Source organism: Akebia trifoliata, unplaced genomic scaffold (genome assembly GCF_017979445.1).
Source record: "Akebia trifoliata isolate Shusen 1 unplaced genomic scaffold, ASM1797944v1 Contig00734, whole genome shotgun sequence".
NCBI classification, from domain to species: domain Eukaryota; kingdom Viridiplantae; phylum Streptophyta; class Magnoliopsida; order Ranunculales; family Lardizabalaceae; genus Akebia; species Akebia trifoliata.
This window is the reverse complement of record NW_028237156.1, coordinates 1-27,416: the sequence shown is the minus strand read 5'-3', so window position 1 is coordinate 27,416 and position 27,416 is coordinate 1. Positions and strand designations below refer to the sequence as shown.

The 27,416-nt window shown below is 34.6% G+C and overlaps 2 protein-coding genes and 1 long non-coding RNA gene across 5 annotated transcripts; 1 reads left to right on the top strand and 2 right to left on the bottom strand.

Moving 5' to 3' along the window:
- The first annotated feature begins 380 nt into the window (after positions 1-380).
- Positions 381-4,708, top strand: LOC147381132 (uncharacterized). Its single transcript, XR_015174757.1, has 2 exons — positions 381-909; positions 4,279-4,708. It is a non-coding gene; the product is annotated as an uncharacterized LOC147381132 (long non-coding RNA).
- Positions 4,366-14,798, bottom strand: LOC147381131 (protein neprosin-like). Of its 3 annotated transcripts, none has more exons than XM_086430807.1 (4): positions 14,589-14,798; positions 14,382-14,468; positions 12,763-12,972; positions 4,366-4,443 (listed from the first exon to the last, which is right to left on the bottom strand). In XM_086430807.1, exons 1-4 carry the CDS (start codon positions 14,751-14,753, stop codon positions 4,381-4,383), a joined length of 525 nt encoding a protein of 174 aa, XP_086286933.1. In that variant the 5' UTR covers positions 14,754-14,798; the 3' UTR covers positions 4,366-4,380. The 3 variants fall into 3 exon arrangements, with proteins under 3 accessions (XP_086286933.1, XP_086286934.1, XP_086286935.1); XM_086430808.1 differs by lacking the exon at positions 4,366-4,443 and adding an exon at positions 9,986-10,012 and having other exon boundaries at positions 14,589-14,797; XM_086430809.1 differs by lacking the exon at positions 4,366-4,443 and adding an exon at positions 9,986-10,006 and having other exon boundaries at positions 14,589-14,797.
- Positions 14,799-23,839: 9,041 nt separating this feature from the next.
- Positions 23,840-26,740, bottom strand: LOC147381130 (protein neprosin-like). The gene is made up of 5 exons (XM_086430811.1): positions 26,380-26,740; positions 25,292-25,459; positions 24,812-24,865; positions 24,571-24,711; positions 23,840-24,294 (listed from the first exon to the last, which is right to left on the bottom strand). The coding sequence occupies exons 1-5, from the start codon at positions 26,452-26,454 to the stop codon at positions 23,908-23,910; spliced, it is 825 nt and encodes a 274-aa protein (XP_086286937.1). The 5' UTR covers positions 26,455-26,740; the 3' UTR covers positions 23,840-23,907.
- Between the last annotated feature and the right edge of the window lie 676 nt (positions 26,741-27,416).

The window sequence follows — 27,416 nt, the reverse complement described above, 5'->3', positions numbered from 1 at the left end:
AAGCTTCGCCTACTGACAAATGCCTTTCGTTTCTGGGACCTGACAATATAGATCGGTTCGGGAGAGATCGATTCGATAGCTTGACCCAAATCCTGCATTCCGAGATCGACGGTAGGGGTGCTTCCGTTGGGCCGATTCCGGGAACGAGTCTCCTCGGTCAGCTGGTGTTATAGAACGTGTTTCCATTCCCGCTTCCAGCTATTGCGAAAGTGCTTAATGCCCACTCCTAACCTCAAGCTTTCACCGAACCAACAAACAAACAGACATCTTGACTCCATCTGTGATATCTTAATGATTAAATTTGGGCATTTTCCATGGTAAATTTATACCTATTGGTTTACTTCTTTTTTATTTTATTTTATTTATTTTTTTACCTATGCTTAATGAATTTCTACACTAACCACATCAAGATTTGGGCAAATTACCATTTCGTGAGTTAAATTTGACGAATTTACGATTCCAACTAATTGTTCATTTTAATTACCAAAACGTATACGAGCGAAATCGTAAGTTTTTTGAGTGACAAGATCACAGGTTTAAAGTGACAAACATGCTGATTTGCATAGTGACGATCTCACTAAAAGTAGCAAAACTTGCAAGATAAGTTATTTAATACATGCAAGATTGTGTGCATTGGGGTCCACGGTAGTGGATTTCAGTTTATATAAAAAAGGAATTGCTTTGGGAATCTCTCTCTCAGTTTGCCGTACGTATTCCTATTCTGTAGTATCGGTTTACTTCAATGCAATGTGAGCTAAAAAAAAATCCTCTTCCACAGTCCATCGTCCTCACAATCCCACTTTTCTCCAGCTCTCTCATTTTTCTTGGTTAAAGGAAAAGGAAGTTTGGAAGATCAACATCGCGATTCATATTGTTGTTACTGTGTTGCACAGCACTCGGAAATCTTAAGTTAGTGGTGCATTCTCGGCCTTTCTAATTTAGTCTTCTCTTTTAATTTTTTTTTTTTTTTTACTTTTAGTTAGTTCTTTGTGATACTGATCAAATTCTTTAAATGGATGCTAATCACAATCATCAAATGTTTTTTTTATTTTCATTTTTTATTTTTTTAAATTTTTTATCATTTTTATTGGTTTTGTAAGCTAAGGTTACTAGGAACATTTTTACTGTTAATATTTATTTTTGCTATTTCATGTTTACCCAAAAATGTGACTTTTGTGGATATATTATTCAACGTGCATTTATAATCGAGCTAAGGATGTGAAGTATCTTCTTATTTATGCATGATTGATAAGTTTTTTATGATATTTATTTTATAATTGTTTTAATTTTTTGATTTGTTTCCTTAACTACTCAGGATGTGAACTATACTACTCAAGTCTCACCCCTTGTTAGCAATCTCCCGTTTAATTCTTGAAAAATTCCAATAGGTTATATGGTTCATCAATTCCATGGAGTTACAATTCCAAGAAGATCCTTAATCCCCATTTTTAAGGTATTTACAACTCTCACCTGTATGGGTGGGATTTACAATTCCCACCTTTTTATTCGCCTCCCCTCTTTCTCCCCTTCCCTCATGGTTCACTGTTAGAGTACTAACTTGATATAAGTACTCCCTAAACACTGAGTTAACTTGATGGTTTGTCATTTTGTATGTCAAATTTCAGATCCTTGTTCATTGACTCGTTAGAGTACCAATGTGCATTAATTGATCTAAAACAGTGAGTTGATTCAATTTAACTCATTGATGGAATGGATTTGATCCATCCATTAGTGATAAAAATTCAACTCACCAATGAGTAGACTCATGTGTAGTGAGATTTTGGGTCAACTCACTAGCTGCATTAAAGATCTTTCATCACAGTCTTGGATTTTACAAGTGATTAACACAAGCAACTGAGTCGACTCACTGATTGTTTTGCGAACTTACTAACATGTGGTGCCAGGTTGACTCATCAATTTAGTTTGGATTTTGATTCACTTTCTTTCGTATTAACTAGTTCTAATTGCACGTGGTGATGACCTTTTAATGAGATGGTTTAGGGGTTACCAAATCTATATCTTTGGGACTAGTCTCAACCAAAAAAAATCGGATTTATGACAATACTTTTAGAGCTAAAGTGAGATTTTTGAGATAGTTTCATACCACGAAAATCATCTTTATTGGGATTTTTGGCATGGTTAATATGAGGGCAGTGTTTAGGGTAATTGCGGGTTTGTTTGAAATCAGTTTTCGTGTTAGCAAACCCCAAATTTTATGAGACTATTTTTTGGGTTTCAGAGAGTACTCTCATTGATTGAATCGACTTAATGGGATAATCACTATTATTTTAGGATTGTTACAAGATTATTATTGGGAATGATTCAGCATAGTTAATTTAGTGTACCATTGGACTTGCATGTGATGGTTGATTTCATGTAATTATTAGATTGATGACGCCAAGAATTTAAATAGATTCAACCTTGAATTTTTGTGTGCACCCATTGATAAGTTATAGATTGCAAAATCTTAAGCGAATTGATGTTTTATAGATGGAGTCAGATTTTCAAATGGAGTCATTTCAACATCCCAAAAATAGTATTTCTGAATTCTTTCTTTCGTATTGATAGAGTTAGACTCAGTTTAATCGCGTGTTCTGATTCACTAACTAGGTGAGTGATTGAAAGCAGTGGATGAGCATGTACTAGAGGATCTTGAACCATGAATGGATCAATTACCTATGGTCCAATTGTATTATACTTGATTCACTGAACATAAATTGTAAACATCAATTTAAAATAAAAATATTATGTGAGTCGAAAAACTGAATGACTTTAAGTAGGTAATCGTGTTAGCGAGTGAGTTAGGGTACCTAACACCTTTTTCAAGTCACAATTGAACCTCTGAACATGAATCTCTAATTCATAGTCTTCTCTCCAGCAACCAAGGAGAGTGAGATTGCCCTATAATTATATATTGTAACCTTGATTGCTGGAGAGAATCAATACATTATCAAGAGTCAAGGTTACAACATATAATTACATGTGTAATGTTAGGCTAAGTTCATTAAAAATAGGTATTCTTTATGAAATCTGATATTTTATAACTGGTCTAGGTGGAATCTCTTTGTTTTATTGACTTGATTCGGTCTAGGAGTGACAAGCACCCTTGTAGAGGCTGCCTTCAAACAATCAATCCATCATAGGAACTAGCATAGAAGGGGTTATATCAAGTAATAGTTGAACAGTCTTTAGGATTTATGCTGCTTCTTAAATATTCACCGAAATATAGACGGGCTACCTTAACGACATGGTACCAATGGCCTGCACGTCAGCGGGTGCCTTGCACGTGGCATGTGCAGGCCTCAACGGGAACTATAAACTATAAAGTTTATGCATATGAAACGATGGTTTTTTTGTTTTTTTTTCTTTTTCTTCTTAGAATATTCTTGTTGTTGCTTGGTAATATTAGTGGTGATGTTGATTGCTTGAGAACTCTTAAAAATGTCATTAGAAGACCATTTTAACGATTTTAGAAGGAGTCCAGCTGTAGTTTTATTTGAATTTCCTTTTTAATTTCTGCTACTTTTATTTAAATTTAATTTAATTAGAATAAGTTGACCTTACCAAAAGCCTGCAAGCTTCGTCTTGGGCTTAGGTTCATTAACGTTGTCTCAAAACCCAGTCCAGTAAGATTGTAGTCAAACCAGCCCGACCTGAACCAAACCCAACACAACCCAAGGGAGGCTCGGTCCAATCCAGTCCGTTTAACACTAATTCATTAGGATGTAGGGTGTCAGATCAGTTCCAATTTTGTTCCAAAAGGATCTTTTGGATCCATTAAATTTTAAGGGGTTTGATTTATTATTCCATAAAAAAATTTCTCCTTAAATGGTTTCGATTCTTATGGTTCCAATTCTCAATTGGTTTGGTCCCAAAGGAATCAATTCTTGGAATACCCTTACCCGGTGTTTTCAATTATGAAATTTCCCTCGGTCAAGGTTTTATATGAGAGATTAGGATAAAATGATCTAAAGGGTCAGATTAGTTTCTTATGGGATTTTGTTTTTGTAGGATCGTGGGACATGATTTTGAACTGTTGGTTTTAGTTAAATTTTGACTTATTGTAGTTTTAAGTGATAGTTTTTGCAGTTGTAGAAATTTAATCAGAGATGAGCTTGATTTATAATTAAGAGTACATGGTAAAGGAATGTTGTATTTATAACCAAAATAGGGTATTTCTAATCAAATTGTCTTACTATTATTTTATTATTATTATTATTGATTGATTGATTGATTTTGAGTAGTTCCATCATTTATTCCTTCGATTCAATTTTGCAGCTATGGGAACTAATTGGATGCAGAAGAAAGGCCCTGATACCACCGATCCTTTTCGGTTGCCGTGGTGGATGCCATTCATTTTAATTCCCGCGGTTATTGTCATCATCCTTGTATGTGGTTTTGGCCTGATTTGTTGCCGCAAGAGGGAGAGACGTCAGGTCCACCCTGCAGAAGATGGAGAAGATGCTCAACAAAATGATCATCCAGCGGCATAGTATGATGTCTTTATACTCATTACTAGTGGTGGAATAAGGTTTAAAAAACTCCGTGGATTACATTCCATAGAGTTTTCTTGAATGCTATTATATGCAATGCTATCCTTTGTTGATAGCATTTATCTTGGATTGTCATAAATATTGTATTTTCATTGTGTATGTTAAATGCTAAACACTTTAACTATTATGAACTTAATAAAATGTCGTGTTTGTAACACTTTTATAGTATTTTTATCTAAACAATGCTGGGGTGACACAGGATTTACTGTGATTCTTACAATTCTGACATGGACATGCATACATAGCTGTAGATGGTTTTTACTCGTATCACGAGGAAACACTTTTATAGTTATGTGCACATCCCACGTCAGACTTGTGAGAAATGCAGTAAATATCCTGTCATTCCAGCATTTTCCATCCTATTAATACCATTCATTATATAAACGCCATAGATTTTTATTTTTTCAATTTCCTACCAAATGAAAAGAAAAAAAAAAAAGAAAGCTTATGTTTCAACCACAAAACAGAAAACAGAGATGCACAGACACATTCAAGATCAATCAATAATAATGGATATAATTTTTTTAATTAATGGATCTATTTTTATACTAATCCACGGCAAGTTTTAAAGAGTTCCATTTTCCTTGATCAATAAAAAAATATTAATTGGCTTTCGTATGTGTGATTTAAAATATTAAAAAAAAAAAAAAACCTAAACTACAAGTCTGACCATAAACTTGGGTTGCGTTGTTTATGCTAAGCAAATTCAATCATAATTTGAAACAAATGGAAAAAATAACTGTTAAAAGAAAAAAAAAGAAAAAAGAAAAAAAGAAAAAATAAATTGCTAAAATTTTAGCAAATAAATCCACAATATTGGAATCTTTGGCAAATGGCCTCGTTTTCATCATAATAGAGCAAGTCAGTCGTTTTGCTATAGTGACCTAAGGTTTTTGACCGAAGTACCCCTGACCCATCAGACTGACTTTACTCTCTCTCTGAAATTAAAATATATATATATAGGGTCAGGTTCAAGGGCCATATGAGAAAACATATAAGAAAACTTTCGACGGTAAATAAAATTTTAAAATATGGGTTAGAAATTTTGGATTGAGCTGATTTTTTGTGAGGATGATCTCTATGATGGGAAGATCATCCAAAAAAAAAATCAGCCCAATCTGAAACTTCTAACCCCATTAAAAGTGATTTAGAATGTGGACCGTCGTTTTTTTACCAATTTTTATCACTAATTTGTAAATCACTTTTGATGGATTTAGAAGTTTCTGATTGAGCTGATTTTTTGTGAGGATGATCTTCTCATCATAGTGACCATCCTTGCAAAAAATCAGCTCAATCCAAAACCTCTAACCCTTATTTTGAAAAACGAAAGTTTTCTTATATGTTTTCTCATATGGCCCTTGAACCTGACCCATATATATATATATAGTTGTAAGTCGTCTTCTACGATTTGGACCAAACCATAGCGCGAAGCAGTGGACCACATCATCGTCTTCTCCCTCCCTTCATCTTCTTCACTTCACTTGCGATTCAGGCCAAAATCCTCACCTCTCAACTCCATCCTTTTGGTAAACCCTTGTCTTCTTTGAAGGAACACAGCTGTGAAACCTTCCTCAAAATTCTTTTGTACTATATTCTTTTGAGTTTCAACTTCAAATCCTATTTTGATAAGGTTTGAAATTTTAGAAGACATGTTCAACATCTGAAATTTTTGATAAGGTTGGAAAAAGAACACATTGAATACATGAAACTCCATACACAAAAATAATAGAAATCATTATTCTAACCCCCAAAGTTTGAAACACAAGGGGTGTATGCAGAGTGAATACAATAAATTTCCTATAATGTCTTCCTCTCTTACCATTATTGAAGAGATGAGAGCTTTATTTATAGAAGATACATTCCTCTTATGGGAGATTTACACAGTGTATACTTTCTGTAAACATTATGTCAAAGAGAGAAAGTTTCCTTATTATATAGATTTCTAGATAAACATTCCTAACACAGAGATATCAAAGAGGGCTCTCATATGGCAGCAACATCTAGTAGATCCTATAGTGCAGGATTCTCGTGATTACCTTCTATACGCCCCCTCAAGTTAGGCGGGCTTTCTTGAACGGTTAACTTGGATCGAAGAGTAGAAAATTGCGGATAAGTGAGGTCCTTGGTAAATATATCGGCAATTTGATCTTTAGAGGATATGAACCGAACATCAAGAGCTCGATTAGCAACTTTTTCACGCACAAAGTGATAATCAATCTCAATATGTTTAGTGCGGGCATGAAAAATCGGATTCGCTGTAAGATAAGTAGCACCAATGTTATCACACCAAAGTATGGGGGGAGAAACACTAGAAATACTAAGTTCACATAGAAGAGATTGAATCCATGTCAACTTAGCTGTAGCAATAGTCACTCCTCTATATTCGGATTCAGTACTGGACCTGGAGACGGTCTTTTGTTTGCGGGCTCTCCAAGATATAAGGTTCGGACCTAGAAAAATGTAATATCCACTAGTAGAACGACGATCATCTGGACAACCAGCTCAATCAGCATCAGAGAAAGCACTCAAGGCAAAGGATTTGGATGGTCGTAGGTGAAGACCATAATGAGTTGTATTCTTGAGATAACGCAAAATACGTTTAACAGCATTCCAATGCTCTTCAGAGGGATTCTGCATGAATTGACACACCTTACTGACAGAGAATGCAATGTCTAGTCTAGTAAGAGTGAGATATTGTAAAGCACCAACAACACTCCGATATTGGGTTGGATCAGATAGCGTAGAGCCAGAGTGCTTGGAGAGTTTCAAATGGCTACACATAGGAGTATTGACTAGTTTTGCTCCATCCATTTTAGTTTTTCGTAGTAGATTAACTGTGTACTTCCGTTGAGAGAGGAATAAGCTGGTGGCACTACGATGTGCCTCAATACCCAGAAAATAACTCAAAGAGCCGAGATCTTTGATGGCAAAAGTGAATTGGAGCTGTGAAATAAGATCCTGAATGCAATCCATGTTAGACCCAGTGATAATGATGTCATCAACGTAGACAAACATATAAATCATAAACTAAGGCGTGGATTTGATAAATAAGGAGCTATCTGCTTTGGAATCAAGAAAGCTAATGTTCTGAAGAAAAGAACTGAGCCAATGATACCATGCTCTCGGTGCCTGTTTATGACCATAAAGAGACTTATGTAATCGACACATGTGATTAGGCAAGCGATGATCAATGAACCCAGGAGGTTGTTTCATATACACCTCTTCATCAAGGATGCCATGAAGAAAGGCATTTTGAACGTCCAACTGATGCAGCGGCCATCCTTTAGACAAGGCAATACTTAGAACAATGCGAATAGTGCATGGTTTAACAACCGGATTGAATGTTTCACCGTAGTCAATGCCTTTTTGTTGATTAAAGCCCTTAGCAACAAGACGGGCTTTGTAACGCTCAATGGACCCATCAGGTTTCCTTTTTAATTTGAAGACCCATTTACTGCCCACAATATTCAATTTTGGAGTAGAGGGAACTAAGCTCCAAGTACCAGTACGTATGAGTGCATTAATCTCTGTAACCATGGCAAACCGCTAATTGGGATCACCATTGGCTTGAGAAAAACATGTGGGCTCATCAAGAACGTCATTAGGGAGAGGGTGTTTGGTGGCAGTGAAAGCTTTGGGCTTAAAGACACCCATTTTTCCTTTTGTAATCATAACATGGTCATTTTGCACCATAGGGGGAACAGGAGATGATGGTAATGGCGACTCGATTGGATCATGTTGGTGATTTAGGGGAGGTTGGTTGGTTGGAGGGGAATGTGACTGGTCAGAAGGTGAAGATGTGAGTGGTCGAGAGACACGAGATGAAGAGGGTAATATAGGGGAAAGAGGTGACGAGGAAATGGGTGGCAAAATGGGCGATTGTAGAGGGAAGCCATGTGGCATAGTAGTGTTCAAGGGTTGTGGGGGTGGTGCAGATATGGGAAAGGGGGCATGACGTAAAATAGGCGAAGAGCTATTCTTCAAAGCCACAAATGGGAAGGTCCTTTCATCAAATACAACATGACGAGAAATGTACAAACGATTTGTGGGTAAGTGAAGGCATCGATAACCTTTATGAGAAGGACTATACCCAAGAAACACACAAGGGAGAGAACGAGACTGAAGCTTGTTAGCGTTGTAAGGGCGAAGGTATGGATAGCAAGTGCACCTAAAGACACGAAGAGTAGTGTAATTAGGGTTTTTGTTGAATAAGACTTCAAGGGGAGACTTGTTATGAAGGACCGAAGAAGGGAGGCGATTCACCAAATAGCAAGCAGTTTGAAAAGAATCAGCCCAATAGTCATATGGAGCAGAGGCAGTAGCCATAAGGGTAAGTCCTGTCTCGACAATGTGTTGATGACGACGTTCTGCTAAGTCGTTTTGTTGAGAAGTGTGTGGGCATGAGAACCGATGGGTAATGCCATGACAATAAAAAAAAGACTTGAATTTACGAAATTCCCCAGCATTGTCAGATTGAAAGACTTTGATCTTTCGACTAAGTAAATTCTCAATTTTGGTTTTAAAGGAAACAAACACTGTCAAAGCATCAGATTTATGAGATAAGGGAAAAATCCAAACATATCGACTAAAAGCATCCATAAAAAGTAAGTAATATCTAAAACCATCACGAGATATAAAGGGTGAAGGACCCCAAATATCAAAAATAATTAACTTCAATGGAGATTTATAAATGGTTGAACTAGAAACAAATGGAAGTTTGTGACTCTTGCTAACTTGACAAGAAGAACAAAAACTAGACTCTTTGGTCCTAATAAGAAGAGAATGAGATACTACAATAGCTTTAACAGTCTTCATCATAGGGTGCCCGAGACGTTGATGCCAAATGTCCATGGAGGTACGTTCACCAATGAAGGCGGATGGGAAGATAGGAGATGGTGGAGTGTCATGATAGCATCCTAGTGAGTAGAGACCTCCCTTATTTGGCCCTTGAAGAACTACCTTCCCCGTGCATCGGTCCTTAACAACAAAAAAGGTTGGGTGAAACTCAAAGATAACATTATTGTGATGCCCCGCCAAATGCTAACACAAATCCCCATGTCAGATCTCAAGGTACTAGGTGGCACCTCGAAATTTCGGCATGGTCTCCTCTGTTTATGTTATCATTCCAAGGCGTTCAACCTGCACCTGATAAACGACATACATTCATGTATATATACATTCAAAATATAATACTAGCGGAAGCCTATATACATCTAATAACGTATAAAAATCAGAGTGCGGAAGAAGAAGTTTATATACATGATTATACATGAATTCCTCACTCTAACAGAATTCCGATCACTTAGAACAAAATCTATATTATTACCTAGACAAACTAACACCATTAGAAGGGTGTAACCCCAAAACTCACCAAGTGACGAACTCTAGCTGTCTATCTGACCCACCAGATGATTCTCACTCGTGCTCTATACTTGCCTCGCCAAGCTTCAGATCTGAAACTAAAAAAAATGGAGAAGGAAAGGGTGAGTAACAATGGTTACCCAGTAAGGAAGCAACAATTTCTGCCAATAACCTCTCCTAACATGAACGAATAAACATACTGAATCATTTTAAAATAAATAAAGTTTTATAGAAGAAAACTACGATTAACTGGTACATATAGCCAGGGATGAGCAACTAAACATTTTAAAACTGACATTACATCAATCAGCATTACTCACTATAACATTATCTTTTTATACAAATCTAATTGATCAAATGGAAACATTAAACATGCATTTCATTTTATATATCAAAATAAGCAACAGATACATAATACACAATGGTGGAGTATTGGAATTAGAGAGTTGGGATTCACGACTGGATCGCTCCCAGTCGGGACATGATGTTACAATTCTTCTTTGGCTTTTAGTTCTTGATTTTGTGGCTGGTCGCTGTTTACCACGCTTGGTTGACCATTTATCCGGCTCAGGCTGGCCGTTTGACGTGACCGTAAGCAATGGGTCTCTTTTCGATGTGTCAGAACGTTCGACTACTATAGATTGTTAGTGATCACTGACTAATCATCTTCGTCTATGCCTATCAGGCGTACATGTGATTCCCAAATATACAAACCATTCGTATACTACCACCTTTACATTACAAGTTCACTGGTAAAGATAGAGAGGAATAAACCCGGATTTCAGTTGTGACTCCACTCTTATACGCGTCCCATACCACGTATGAGCTCGGTGGTCCCTACCGTACATCCCAGGATAGTACACCACTCCGGATAATATGACGCACTATCCCTTCAAGCATTCACAAACTCTTTAATAGCTCACAAAATAGCTACATATATATATTATTTTCATTTGAAAACAAAAGAGAAATTAACAATACAAGGTTGAGAATGGATATCCAATTTCCTACCATGCAAGTGTGGCCACCCGGCCTAAAATAAATAACATAACAGAAACGTAAACAGCGCCTCGCGCTAACAGAAAGTAAATAAACATGCAACCAGTAACATTATCCCTGGATATCCGTTCATCAACCTACACACAACATAACAATGTAAAATGCATACATCACCCCTCGGGTGTGATTCTGACATTTTACCGCTTCATACCTTTTTTTTTTTCCTTTTTTCCAATTTTTACCATTTTCAATCTTTCAATAAAATATTCATTTTCTGATATTCATCAACTCAATATGAGTTCATTGAATATTAAATCACATTTTCCAACTATAGAATTTATTTTTTATCAATAATATTGAAAAAGAATACAAATTTTATATCAAAACGGGGTCCGAGCAGTGCACAAGACCCAACTGATAGAAATAACCCGTTAATATATTCTACCCACGTATAATTTGTTAAAAATACAATTAAACATATCAAACATGCAATTTCTGGCGTGAATTTTGAAATAACAAAAGAATTCTATATTTTAGAAATACATCAAAATTTTTTTGATAAAATCATAAATGCAATTTTCACAATCTACGATTACTAATAGAAATTGAGAGTTCCTTACAATCACTAGGCGATGGAATTGAAGCACGTGCGCAAAAATCGAGGCGAATGACACGAAAATCGAAACAGACCGAACTTCGAAGTGGCTAATTTTTGAAACCGGCCTGGTGGTTTCGAAGATCTTGATGTACTCGTCTCTTCTCCCTTCTACGACGAAAGACGGTTTGACCCCGAAACCGATGAAAACTGAGGTCGAAGTTACGAAATCTCCGTATAAAAATACGGTTGATTTTTGACTATACGGGGTGAAAAACACGAGAAAACGAAAGGAATTTGGGTGGGTTATGTAGAGAATGAGGCTGCGGACGTTTCTCCCTTCTGCGTCGGAAGACGGTTTGACTTAGAAACGGACGAAATCCGAGGTCAAAGTTTCAAAATTTTCGTATCCAAATACGACTGATTTTTGACGATATTGGATGAAAAAGAAAGTGAAATGAAAAGAGGTTAGGTGGGTTTTGTAGATGTCGAGACTGCGGATCTTTTTCTCTTCTGCAGTGATCGTCGAAAGTGGACCGTTTGCGAGAGATCTGAGGTGGAAGATCGGAAGAAATCGAAAAAAATTTCGTATTTCGTTGGCTGGTTTTGGACGGGTTGCGGATGACAACGAATATAAAAAAAATATTAAAAAATTTAATACTCGGCCCCATATATTTAATTTGACGAATGATACCCACTGGACCTAAATTCAAGACATCTAACCAAAATATATATAATACACTATTTTAAAAGAAAAATGTGTGCTCAAATATCAAGTGAAGAGTGATCCAACACAAAAGAACCAACCCAATGTTGAAGTCCCACGATTTGAGAATGTTAAGGAACTCAATATCAATAACTGACTCTCATATACAAACTAGAACGTCTGAATCAATTTCAGGAAGAATCATATGTACCGAAAAAATAGAATATATAAATTTTGAGACAAATCCACGAAAATTTTGTCATTTGCATCCCTTCAACAAAAAGATAATATTAGAATAAACTTCTCGATTAATAAATATCCTTGACCACCTAAAATTGGTGTTCAAGGAGGCTAGCAAAATTGAACCTCGCAACATTCAAGAACATGTAAACCAACCAATAAGAGAGAGAATAATATTCACTTATGAATGAGAGCGGATTTACTATGTGTTTATTTATTTTCTTTTGTTTATTATTGATACGAATTATCTTTTTGAGATCCTACGAATAGATTCAAACCTTGGACTGAATTTAAGGATGGTAACTTACATGTTGACCCGGGAAAGCAGTTGTATGTGGATGAATATTGGCAGCATATGAATTTGAGAAAGATTTAGCTCTCATTAGATCTTCCTTTTGGGTCCTTGGAATTGGGACCGTTCCTTGTGGGCAATCTATACTTCTTAGTTTAGATTTCGAATATTTTTCATTTGAAGAAATTCCACCAGCCAACACTTTTGGAAGAGTAGTAGGTCTCAACTACATGAAAAAAAAGCTCAAACATCAAACAAAGAAATGAGTAAATATTTAAACAAACTATCTAATTATTGTGTACTTTTCAAGATTGGTGCATCAATTATCAAACAATATGATCGATACTCACTTGGATTTTTCCCGATTCGTACTTGTGAAAAGTTACTTTGCTCAAGGGCAGAGTCATGATTTTCTTATGGGAGTACACAGTATAATTAACTGAAGATGTTTAATTTGAGGAGAAAATTGAGGGTTTTCTAGTTAGAGGTTGAAAAGGGGCATTTATGACATTTCACATTAGTCTATGAGAGAAAACCTAAAGGAAGGGGCAATGTCATTAGTTTAAGAACATGGAGATTCAAATTCAAAATGTGCCCCGACTATGCTGCCCTACCACTTACGGCGTTTGAGATTAAGGGTAAGAGGGGGGAACATTTACCTGTATACCCCACTCTCGAGTAGAGGGAGAATAAAGGCAAAGGAAAAATTAAGCACGGAAAGCTTAAAGTAAGTGAAGTGAAAAATGCATTTCACAAGTCATACGCTAATCCGAAAAAATACAAGCAATTTAAGTTACAAATGGGCGACACATTGAAAGACACGGGTATGTGGCATAAGATATTTAATATTCGTCAAAAGGCTTACATGCCCCTTGATCTCTTTCTTCTTTAGTAGATTAATGCAAAATGATATCATTACCCTCATCTTGAACTTGAAGTTAAAAATCATTAGATTTCTCTACCAAAAATTAGTCACCTCCAATCTCTTGGGTTAAATTTTTATCCTAATCTTCAGATCCAAATAATAAGAAAGGAATTTTGAAGTAGAAGATGATGATGGTATTATTTGATAGAAACTTCTAAAACTTGTACTAGGATTAAGGTGGGCTCCAAAACAACAAATTCCAAATGGGGTTAAATAGATTAAAATTAATTTAGGTAAAAGTTGAAGAGCTTGAAGATGAATGGTTATAAGAAGAAAAATAAAGGTTTTTGTTTAGTGGATGAAAATGAGGATTGTTGAGATATTTTTTGAAGTCTAGAAAATAAGAGCAAGGTCAAAGGGGCCATGGCATCAATTTGAAACACATGGGTATCTCAGACATAAACCAAACCATATAAGGGTGTTGAAATAACAAAAAAAAAAAAATTGACGGAGGAGGGGCAACAGTCGAAGGGGAGCATGTCATCAATTTGAAAAAACAGGGCTACCTCAAATATTCATAGAAATATATGGGAGATGTCTAAATCACTCAAAAAACTGAGGGGTCATCACCAAAATTAGGGGTCTAAAATCACAAAAGAAATGTGCGCCGGGGGGGGGGGGGGGAGTACTCATTAGTTAATAGTTTTTACCTTTTAATATCTCAAAAATAAACATTTTACAGCAAAAGACAAAGTTGGGAGGTAAAATACCTGAATTTTGTGATTCTTGAGTAAAGGATGGTCAAATGCAGATTGTTTGTGGATGTCAATACAATCCACTATGTCTCCTACTTCAGTCTGTGAAAACATTGAACAATTAATATTCAAAAATCAATCGGTATCACATATGATAAAATTTTCATCTCAGAAGTCAAATATATAGATCACAATAAAGATTGGCCGTAAGAAAAGCTTTACCTGAATAGTCTTGACTGGGGGCTTATTGAGACTTTTGAGTTGTCTCTCAAACTCCAAATCTTCTTCTTTTAATAAAACACTCATTCCTCCTTGAACTCCATAATGACTCAAACTCAAGTACAGTGCTACCACCAACGACAACTTGATAGGACCTATCAAACCCATTGAAAGAAATTCTTCCTTTCTTTTCTTTTCTTTTCTTCTAGTTGGGATTCTACGATCAACCAATGAATTTTTATTTATATAAATCACAATAAAGATTTCAAACCGTTCAATAAATATGGCTTTAATTTTAGTTTGGTTTTATTAGGAAAGAAGGTTAATAATACAAAATTCTGTTAGAAAAATTAAGACAACCAATTATGATATAGTATACTATACTTGCGCAAATGTCATTGTAGTCTCCACCACCTCCACCACTTTTTGCTACGGGTGTCAATGGATACCCATTTACTCGGAATTGAACTAGAACCGAAACCTAAAATCCTGGTTCCAATTCCCTTTTTATTGGAATTAATTAGAGTTGGGTCTAATATGGAACCAAACTGATAGGAATTAGAATCATTAGGTTCTATTCGATGGGTACCCGCAAGTACCTGGAACCGATTTATTTTTACATTATACATGATTCAAGGTAATCTTATCTTTTAAAATTAACATATATGATAGAAAGTTCTTCAAATTTCATATAAACTAAATATTTGAACTTAAGATGAGTCGTTTATTTTTAAGTTTATAACTTGTAAAGAAAATAAATTTTAATATTTGAAAATAAATGTCATTAAATCATCATTTTAGTGGAACAAATTATTATTAAGTTGATACTTTACAAACAATATGTTATATTTTAGAAGGAATTTTTTTATTATAATGATTTTGAAATAATTTTTCTCATTTGACTCTTGAGAATCGAAATTTTTCTCAAGTACAATGCTACCACCAACAACAACTTGATAGGACCTACACTACGTGAAAACTGGAAAATTCGACAGTATAAATTGACGGGCCAAGGCCCACTGATTTTAAAAATTAAATTTTGACGGTTTAGGACCGTCGAAATTTTTGATGTTCTCAGATTTGACGGCTTAGAGTTGTCAAATTTCTCCTATCATTCATTAATTTGACAATTTCGACCTGTCGAAAACCAAAATTTGACAATGAAAAATTCGACGCCAATTCGACCCTTTTGTCCGTCGAATTTTATGAAATTTGACGACCCGGGGCAGTCCAATTTGGACTTTTTTCACATTGTGCTATCAAACCCATTGAAAGAAATTCTTCCTTTCTTTTCTTTTCTTCTAGTTGGGATTCTACTATCAACCAATGAATTTTTATTTATATAAATCACAATAAAGATTTCAAACCGTTCAATAAATATGACTTTAATTTTAGTTTGGTTTTATTAGGAAAGAAGGTTAATAATACAAAATTCTGTTAGAAAAATTAAGGCAACCAATTTATGATATAGTATACTATACTTGTGCAAATGTCAATGTACTCTTCACCACCTCCACCACTTTTTGCTACTGGTGTCAATGGATACCCATTTACTCAAAAATGAATCGGAATTGAAACCTAAAATCCTATTTCCAGTTCCCTTTTTATTGGAATTAATTAGAGTTGGTATAATATGGAACCAAACTGATAGGAATTAGAACCATTAGGTTCTATTCGATGGGTACCCGCAAGTACTTGGAACCGATTTATTTTGTCATTTATTTTTACATTATACATGATTCAAGGTAATTTTATATTTTAAAATTGACATATATGATATAAAGTTCTTCAAATTTCATATAAACTAAATATTTGAACTTAAGATGAGTTGTTTCTTTTTAAATTTATTACTTGTAAAGAAAATAAATTTCAATATTTGAAAATAAATGTCATTAAATCATCATTTTAGTGGAACAAATTATTATTAAGTTGATATTTTACAAATAATATGTTATATTTTAGAAGGAATTTTTTTTATTATAATGATTTTGAAATAATTTTTCTCTTTTGATTCTTGAGAATCGGAATTGATGGGTACCCGTAACTGTTTATGGTTCCGGTTCTACTTATTTAAAATCGGAATCGAAACTGAAAAATATAAAGGTTATGGTTCCAATATTCATAGGAACCGACCCAAAACCCCTACTTTTTGCAATGTGACACACTCTCTTAATGACCTACCTTATTTTATTTGTTATATATTTTTAATTTGATTTATTTTATCTCAAGAATCCTCCTATTTATTTAAAAAAACTAAACTTATTATTCACACAGTAAATTTGTACATTTACATATTTCAATTTTAGTGAAACCTAGACCAAACCCGAAAATTCGATCCGGTCCAATTTGGGTTCACCCGAATGTACATCCCTAATCATAGGGGCTTTAGACTTAAATACTTTCTTAATGGCCCACCTTGTTTTTTTTTTAATCACATTGAAGTAACATTGAAATATACATAATGAGGGAAATTTCTGACATGGATGTGTGTCAAAGTCATAGATGTTTTCATCGTGACATGAGTGATACTTCAGTATTATCCTTTTTTTTTCTTACTTTTAATTTCATTTATTTAATCTCAAGAGTCCTATTTATTTCAAAAAATTTAAAGTTATTATTCACACAATAAACTTGGTACATCTACATATTTCCCCCTCTTTTCCATGTGCAATCAAACAATCCCGTATTTTTTAAATACATCTCAGCCGAGTGTTTGAAGGAGAACCTAAAATACTGGTCGAGTAAGAAAAGACCTTTTCAAATAAAGGCACTACATTCTAGGGTGGAAATTGTGCGTCCTCAAATGCTTCATACAATACTAAATTTGTAATGTAAAGAAATAATCTAATAGTAATATTTGAACATTATAATCATAAAATCATATCAAGCATTAATTCTTGCCTAAAGCGTGCAAGCTTTGTGTTAGTCTAAGGTCTAATAATTTAAATTGGATTTTGTCCAGACCCAACCCGTTATTATTTTAGTACGAACCAGCCTGGCCTGAACCAAGCCCGACCCAATGTGGCTCCGCCCAAATTGATCCGTTCAACACAAATTAAGTACGATCTAGTGTGTCGTCCATGGGTCAGTTCCAATGAGTCTCAAAAGAAGACTTATATCATAAGACGTATCTAAGCTATCCATTTTTTTCTTTCCTGAAAGTTTTTATATTAAGAGATGGGATTTTTTTTTTTTGCAAACATACCTCATCACAGGGCTAGCTCTCCACTTTGTGACCTGTGAAGCCTAACGAAGGTGGCTTTGTAAATTAGGAATGCCCTCGATACACATGGACTAATGTGAATTGGTTGATCTCGAATCTGTGAGGCCAATGACGAGAAAGTCTGTTAGAATTTTGTTTTTCATTGAGATAGGACGAAACACACATTTCCTAGGGATTTGTTTACAAGGGATGCTTTAAAAAGATCTTTGCATCTCTACCTTACGTTTGTTGTTTTTGCCTAAACCTTATATTTCCCTTAACTTGGTCATAGGATACATGAAAATCATATGATAGTATGGCTTTAATTAGGGAGGTAAGAAAAAAGGCCTATGGACCCATGGCCTGACTTGGCCGTCAACGTGGATGGGTTAGTTCTGGTTCTAGAGTTCTTGGAAAAAGAAATATACATCAAACCCAAACAACTCTAAATTGTATAAACTAATTGGGCGAATCTAAGAGCTCCACGTTTTGATCAGTATCAGAGATACCTTTGTGTTTTTTAACAGACGATGTGCCCCTTAACTTATGTTGTTGTTGGGTTTTACCCAATCCATAGACCATGGTCTTGTCTAAAGATTAGTCGTGGGCACGTACATCGCCCGCACATCACACACACTAGGTGTGCCCTGGGGGTGGTTTATGAGGAATTAATGCTCATACTGGCTATTAAACTCATGACCTATGGGCATTAACTGTTTATCAGTCTGAAATTGCCATTGAGCCACCTTAGGGTATCTTGACCTATGTTATGTTCGAGAGACTAGTATAAAATGACATAAATACCTTTATCTTGAACCTCATTTATGTTAATCTCTCACAGAAGACCTCGGTCAAAAGGCATGTTATAATACTACAACAAATTTGGAACTGTTGCGACTGAAGAGAACGTCGGATAAATGAATCCGTCACTATAGTGTAAGCGTACTTGCTCACTCTTTGCTTCTCTCACACAAACCCCTTTTCGACTGAAGACGTCTCTCGCCCTTTCTTCTTTAGCAAAACCATCGTTCCTCTCTGCTACTCTCCATCTGTAAAACCACGAAGAACGAACAAATAGATCTATATCTTCATCTACAACTACCACAATGAAGAAAACCCTAGTTACAGAGTGTAGTTCGATCATGGTGTCTGCATCTCTCCATCTGTAAAATCACGAACGACGAACGAATAGATCTAGATCTTCATCTACAACAATGAAGGAAAACCCTAGTTACAGAGTGTAGTTCGATCATGGTGTCTGCAACTCTCTATCTGTAAAACCACGAAGAACGAACGAATAGATCCATATCCTCATCTACAACAACGAAGGAAAACCCTAGTTATAGACATAGTTCGATCATGGTGGCTAGGGCATCCGATTATTCAACTCGTTCAGGTTTTCTTGAACTCTCGATCTCTTCATTTCTCTATCTCTGTAGCCTAGAAGAACAATCGGTTATAGGATACTGAACTTCATGACTTGATGTCATAGAATTCAATCACTTTTTTTCATGAATCACTGCATATTTGGTCGAGTTTTTTGAAAATTTTGTAAGTTTTAATTGAGATGTATGTAATTTTTTTTTTCCGAAACACATGTTGCAGGATAATTCTGCTTTAAGTATTAGAATATGCATAATACTTGATTTCTCAACTGTTCTGTTCCTAATTCGGTGATGTTAATTGCTTGAAAGATTCAATTTTTTTTATTGGTGCTTATTGGTTTTTAGAATTTAGATTGCATAGTTTGAAATTATTTAGGTTATATTTCTGGAATTTTGAATGATTAGAGTCTGAAATTGGGATTGAATTATTCATCAACAGTAACTCAATTTAAAACAAATTCTGCATAAATCAATCGTACTCACTAAATTGATATTTTCGTTCTTATGTACAGAATCGATAATCTCTTAAATTCCATAATTGATATATCAATCTTCAAAACCCTTAAGAGACTTTTTCTTAATTAAAAAAAATAAGTTAATAAAAATACCCCCAAGAGTATTTGTTTTGAATGAGTATCTAGGTTAGATTTCTGGAATTCCGAGTGATTAGAGCCTAAATTGGGATTTAATCATTCATCAACAGTAACTCTGTTGATATATCAATCTCCAACTAAAATGAAGGTATACCCTGCTAGGGAACTTTTGTTAAATTTGGGGAATTTTATCGGAAAAGTTAGTTGGGTCAAAAACTGATTTTTTTGTGAAAGGTAAAGGCATTGGGAGCCAATGAAGGGAGTAGAAGAATGGTATTTTTGTAAGATTTCGTCACCATAGAGATCATTCTCACAAAAAATCAGTCAATTCCAAAACTTCTAAACTCATTAAATGTGGTTTACAAGTTGAAGAATATAGACCGTCATTCTTACCATTAACTAATACACTAATTTTGATGAGGTTAGAAGTTTCAGAGTAGACTGACTTTGTTTATTTCTTTATTAAGGATGATCTATATGGTGACGAGAACATCCTCACAAAAAATAACACATTCTAAAACTTCTAACCCATATTAGAAGATGGCCTTTGTTAGATTCAATCATAATTTGAAAGAAATGAAGAAAGAACTGACTATTGAACTCATAGAAACAAGGGAAAAAAAAACAGGGGCATTAATGAATTTAACATTACACGGTGAAATACTTCATTTGCTTCTGATAAAACTTATTTTTCTTGAAAAATATCATCTTCATCTTACAACCCACAAATTCCTCCTGGACCACCAAACATTAATGTATGTCCCAACATTTCTCCTTTATATCCATTATCTTTCAAGCCATAGGCTTCAGGGCAGTCTACATATATTTCAAAGGGATTATTTTGAGGATTATTCACCCAGTGAAAAGATGCATTAACGACTTCAATTTGTTTAAACCAAGCTGAATGATCATAGCGATCATCAGCTAAGTTTCCATTCCCCATTGGCGGACTAATTCCAATTGGAGGGCCCTTAATTGACCCTCCCAAAGAAACACGGGAAGCACCTCCACCTAAATTTGGGAGTAACGTCATCGGCCAATAACCCAAATGCCTTTCTTGAGTGGTGAACCACCAATTACCATTAGATTCATCCTGCACAACGATAAAATGAATGTTACATTATAAGTCAATAAGATGGATTCAATTTAGTTCCAATAGGAGATAAAATAAGAAAAAATCGATTAAAATGGTTTGGACACATGCAAAGTAACTAATATAACAAGAATAATGAACATTTTGCTGCAAAGTAGATGGCCCTCAAAGGGAAAGATCGAATAAAATGATGATGGAGATAAATAAGAATGCTTTGACTGAAGATAAAACTTAAGATAGAGCTAACTAGAGAAATAAGTCTCAAGTTGTTCACTCAATCCATAGTTGGAATAAGGTATACCATTATAAAAAAGACTTTAGACATCATATATATATATTTTTTTAAATTTCAAATTTTAAATCTAAAGTGCATTTTTTGCGAGTGGAGGGATCGTGAAAAAAGTGTGGAACTTTAGATATCGATTTATGTTTGATCATAAAACATTGTTTTTTAAAAAAAAATTGAGTTCTAAAAACCGTTTTCTTTGTGCACTTTTTAATCCAAAGAATAGACATCATTTTTTTTCTTACAGACATCATTAAAAAGTGATGTACCTAAAGTCTTTTTTTTTATTATTTTTTTTTTTCCTTTTTCTAGTAGATAGATGATGAATAGAAAAATTAAGAACATAATGCTTTTACTCGAAATATGCTCCTTCTAAGTTCAAATTGATCTCCACCATATCGGGAGATTGAGCTTATAACGCCTCCAATCATATGGTCTCTGCTAGTTTGTATAAAGCCATTGCAAAGTAAGTTGTAGCACCCCATCTTCCCGCCGTTCAGCTATTGATATGCAAAACAAATAATGGGTAAATCAATAATTAAAAAAATTATAAAGTTGGATAAAAAACATAAAAAATAAAACCTTCGAAACTTACAATCCAAAATATAAATAACCGAGTGTTGTAGTCACGAAATAATTTGTGTGCCACCTATTAAATTACATTATGTTGACTTTTTGCCACCTATTAAATTACATCATGTTAAATTACAAGGGAAGCATATAGAGGGGCATAAGTTTCTTCTAACAGTGATATATGGGCATAATGATAAACAAGAAAGGAAAATGGTATGGAGAGAGCTAGAATGCATAGCAGACCACATTGACAACCCCTGGCTAGTTATGGGAGATTTCAACTCAATTACCTCAGCTGGGGAGAAGATAGGGGGCAGGAGAGTGATGATGACTGATGTGCATGACCTAACGGAGTGCCTCCAGAAGACGTGCCTCATAAACCTTAAAGTTGTGGGAGTTGAAGTATTGTCCTAAATGGGTTAGAAATTTCGGAATGGACTGATTTTTGCAAGATTTCGTCACCATAGAGATTATTCTCACAAAAAATCAGTCAATTCTGAAACTTCCAACCTCATCAAATGTGGTGTACAAGGTAAAGAATATAGACCGTCATTCTTACCATTAACTAATACACTAATTTTGATAAGGTTAGAAGATTCAGAATAGACTGACGAGAACATCCTCACAAAAACTGACACATTCTAAAACTTCTAACCCATATTAGAAGATGGCCTTGTTAGATTCAATCATAATTTGAAAGAAATGAAGAAAGAACTGACTATTGAACTCATAGAAACAAAGGAAAAAAAAAGAAAAGAAAAAAGGCATTAACTAATTTAACATTACACAGTGAAATACTTCATTTGCTTCTTATAAAACTTATTTTTCTTGAAAATTATTATCTTCATCTTACAGCCCACAAATTCGTCCTGGACCTCCAAACATTAATGTATGTCCCAACATTTCTCCTTGATATCCATTATCTTTCAAGCCATAGGCTTCAGGGCAGTCTACATATATTTCAATGGGAATTTTGGCAAATAAATCCACAATATTGGAATCTTTAGCAAATGGCCTCGTTTTCAACATAATACAGCAAATCAGTCGTTTTGCTATAGTGAACTAAGGTTTTTGACCGAAATACCCCTGACCCATCAGACTGACTTAACTCTCTCTCTCTCTCTCTCTTCTCTCTCTCTCTAAAATAAAAATATATATATATACATAGTTGTAAGTCGTCTTCTACGATTTGGACCAAACCATAGCACGAAGCAGTGGACCACATCATCGTCTTTTCCCTCCCTTCATCTTCTTCACTTCACTTGCGATTCAGGCCAAAATCCTCACCTCTCAACTCCATCCTTTTGGTAAACCCTTGTCCTCTTTGAAGGAACACAGCTGTGAAACCTTCCTCAAAATTCATTTGTACTATATTCTTTTGAGTTTCAACTTCAAATCCTATTTTGATAAGGTTTGAAATTTTAGAAGACATGTTCAACATCTGAAATTTTTGATAAGGTTGGAAAAAGAACACATTGAATACATGAAACTCCATACACAAAAATAATAGAAATCATTATTCTAACCCCCAAAGTGTGAAACACAAGGGGTGTATGCAGCACGTATGTCAAGCACACAAAAATCCATTCGTGAAAGGCTAACTTGAGAATCTGATGGATTGAAAATGGTAAACATATTCATCCATAATCATTGGTTTGAGTTTCCATGTCCACTCATTGTGTTTTTTATCTATATATAATGTTCTTTTGTTCAAGAATTTTCCTATTTGGATTATAAGGAGTAGATCAATACACAGTAAATGCATAAGGCTTATATTCGAATATTATCAAATCAGTTGCTTAAAGTTGGTGTTGCTACTGGGTAATCTTGCTTTTAAAGAGATCAGTCAACATTGATTAAAAAAAATTAAATTACTGTAAATCAAAATGTAAATGACACAATCAAGGGAGCATATATAGGCTCCAATGGAGTTGCATAGCCATACTTAAAATTGGTAAAGAGAGAAGGGATGGGAGAGATAGAGGGTAAGTAATTCGTGCGTGCAATGGGATCAGGGGTATTTTCGTAAAAACCCTTACGTTACTGTAGCAAAATGATTGGTTTGTGGATTTAATTATTTGCTAAACATGAAAGTATGTCCTACTTTATTTAATTAGCAAAATGATGGAAATACTTTATTTTATATTCCTATGGAAACTTATATTTTTATGGAAATCCATTAGTTTTGATTTACATTCCACAATATCCACCAGGGCCACCAAACATGAAAGTATGTCCTACTTTTTTCCGATACCCATAGTATATCAAGTCATAACATTTAGGATTATCTACAACTCTTTGCAATCTTGATTCACGAGGATTTACGAAGTTCTTGGATGCATCAATGATTTGAATTTCCAGAAACCATCCAGCATGATTATAGTGGCCATCAGGAAAGTGTCCACTCCCCATTGGCGGAGCAGCTCCATTCGGAGGACCCTTTGCCAACCCTCCCCAACCGACTCGGGAAGCACCTTCAACTAAATGTGGGAGCAATTCTTTCGGCCAATAACCCACATGTCTTTCATTATTCATTTCATTTGTAGTTGTCAACCACCAATTTCCAGTAACTTGATCCTGTAGCAATAAAATAGAATATTACATAAGCTAATAAGATGGCTTAAATTTATTATAATTAGAGTACTAACAAGAAGACCAATAGCGAAAACAATACTAAATATTTCTTGGGCAAGGTCAAAGCTTGTAAAAGGGAAGAGAAAGATTGAACATAATGATGATGATGGCTATAGTAAGTAAATATTTGGTACAACGTACTCTAATGGACATTGATAATTGAGGCATAGATTATGATAATGCAGATGAATAGGAAAGTCAAGAATATAATCATTTTACTCGAATTATGGTCATTGCCAGTCCCCATTGTTTTCCATTATATTCGGATATCAGGCCCAAATTGCCGCCGAGGAAAAGTTCTTTGTCCACTTGTACAAAACCATTGCACATATAGTTGAAGCAGCCTGTCTTCCCATTTACCTATTTGATATGCCAAACAAATAATAAATAAATCATTCGTCAAATGCTAAAAAGTTCAAAACTTGATTAAAAGTGTAAAACAAAATTCTTTCATACTTACAGTCCAATATATAAATGGTCGAGTTTTGTTGTCAGCAAATAATCTTGGTGCCACCTATTAAATTAGTTCATGTTAGATTTTAATTTAAAAAGAATGTCACTACGTGGAAAAGAGGGTAAATTCAACAGACCTAGACATCAAATTTACAGTTTGTTTTTTTTTTTTGACATAGTGTGTGTTATGTTCTTGACATTTTTTACAATTTCTCACCAACTCTTAGATGGTTGAAAAATGTAGATTTCCTAGAGATCAGTTCCGATCTTCTAGGGATTAATACATTTTTTCTTGAGCATCCCTAACATACCAATGGTCATGTTGATGGAGAGCCTTATTAACCAGCGAGTTAAGGTTAACACAATCAATATTATCAAATGGGGTTAAAAAATATATGAAAAATTAAACTAGTATAAATAACTGAAATGTTAATAACATGATGGAAGAAAAAAAAAATACTTCAAATTCTTGCAATAATAGACTTACCATCCATCCGGTTTGTAAACCATTTACTTCATTTACTGGACCATTTTCAATCCACAATTGTGCTGAACTCGCTTGGCCATCTTCCACTGTTGGATTATATACACTCATCGTACCTGTGACTCCCATATATGTCATTTTCATGTCTTCAATCGATCTAAGTATCGCTCGCTGAGTGAAAAAAAATTTCAATTGTTATATAATTAGCAAGGTCTAACATGTACTTAATAATTAAGGCCGGTCCCTAAATCTAGATATATATGAAATTAGAAACAATCAATAAATATTAGATCAAGAAAAACACAGGATTATGCACACTTCCACAAGTTATGGATTAGAGAGCTTTGCAATTTTGAGAATGATTAGCTTACTTATTTAATTAAAGGTTTTGAAAACCAATTCTTCCGAAACCAAAATATTTTTCCATACATCAAATATCCTTCTTAGCTGAGAGAAGAGAGAATTTTCATGCCACAAATGAGAGACAATTTAATACTCGGCCCCATATTGTGAATTTGATGAATGATACCCTCTGGACCTAAATTCAAGACATCTAACCAAAAAATATATATAATACACTATTTTAAAAGAAAAATGTGTGCTCAAATATCAAGTGAAGAGTGATCCAACACATAAGAGCCAACCCAATGTTGAAGTCCCCACGATTTGAGAATGTTAAGGAATTCAATATCAATAACTGACTCTCATATATAAACTAGAATGTCTGAATCAATTTCAGGAAGAATTATATGTACCGAAAAAATAGAATTTATAAATTTTGAGACAAATCCACAAAATTTTGTCATTTACATCCCTTCAACAAAAAGATAATATTAGAATAAACTTCTCAATTAATAAATATCCCTGACCACCTAAAATTGGTGCTCAAGGAGGCTAGCAAAATTGAACCTCGCAACATTCAAGAACATGTAAACCAACCAATAAGAGAGAGAATAATATTCACTTATGAATGAGAGCGGATTTACTATGTGTTTATTTATTTTCTTTTGTTTATTATTGATACGAATTATCTTTTTGAGACCCTACGAATAGATTCAAACCTTGGACTGAATTTAAGGATGGTAACTTACATGTTGACCCGGGAATGCAGTTGTATGTGGATGAATATTGGCAGCATATGAATTTGAGAAAGATTTAGCTCTCATTAGATCTTCCTTTTGGGTCCTTGGAATTGGGACCGTTCCTTGTGGGCAATCTATACTTCTTAGTTTAGATTTCGAATATTTTTCATTTGAAGAAATTCCACCAGCCAACACTTTTGGAAGAGTAGTAGGTCTCAACTACATGAAAAAAAAGCTCAAACATCAAACAAAGAAATGAGTAAATATTTAAACAAACTATCTAATTATTGTGTACTTTTCAAGATTGGTGCATCAATTATCAAACAATATGATCGATACTCACTTGGATTTTTCCCGATTCGTACTTGTGAAAAGTTACTTTGCTCAAGGGCAGAGTCATGATTTTCTTATGGGAGTACACACTATAATTAACTGAAGATGTTTAATTTGAGGAGAAAATTGAGGGTTTTCTAGTTAGAGGTTGAAAAGGGGCATTTATGACATTTCACATTAGTCTATGAGAGAAAACCTAAATGAAGGGGCAATGTCATTAGTTTAAGAACATGGAGATTCAAATCCAAAATGTGCCCTGATTATGCCTCCTTACCACTTACGGCGTTTGAGATTAAGGGTAAGAGGGGGGAACATTTACCTGTATACCCCACTCTCGAGCAGAGGCATAATAAAGGCAAAGGAAAAATTAGGCACGGAAAGCTTAAAGCAAGTGAAGTGAAAAATGCATTTCACGAGTCATATGCTAATCCGAAAAAATACAAGCAATTTAAGTTACAAATGGGCGACACATTGAAAGACACGGGTATGTGGCATAAGATATTTAATATTCGTCAAAAGGCTTACATGCCCCTTGATCTCTTTCTTCTTTAGTAGATTAATGCAAAATGATATCATTACCCTCATCTTGAACTTGAAGTTAAAAATCATTAGATTTCTCTACCAAAAATTAGTCACCTCCAATCTCTTGGGTTAAATTTTTATCCTAATCTTCAGATCCAAATAATAAGAAAGGAATTTTGAAGTAGAAGATG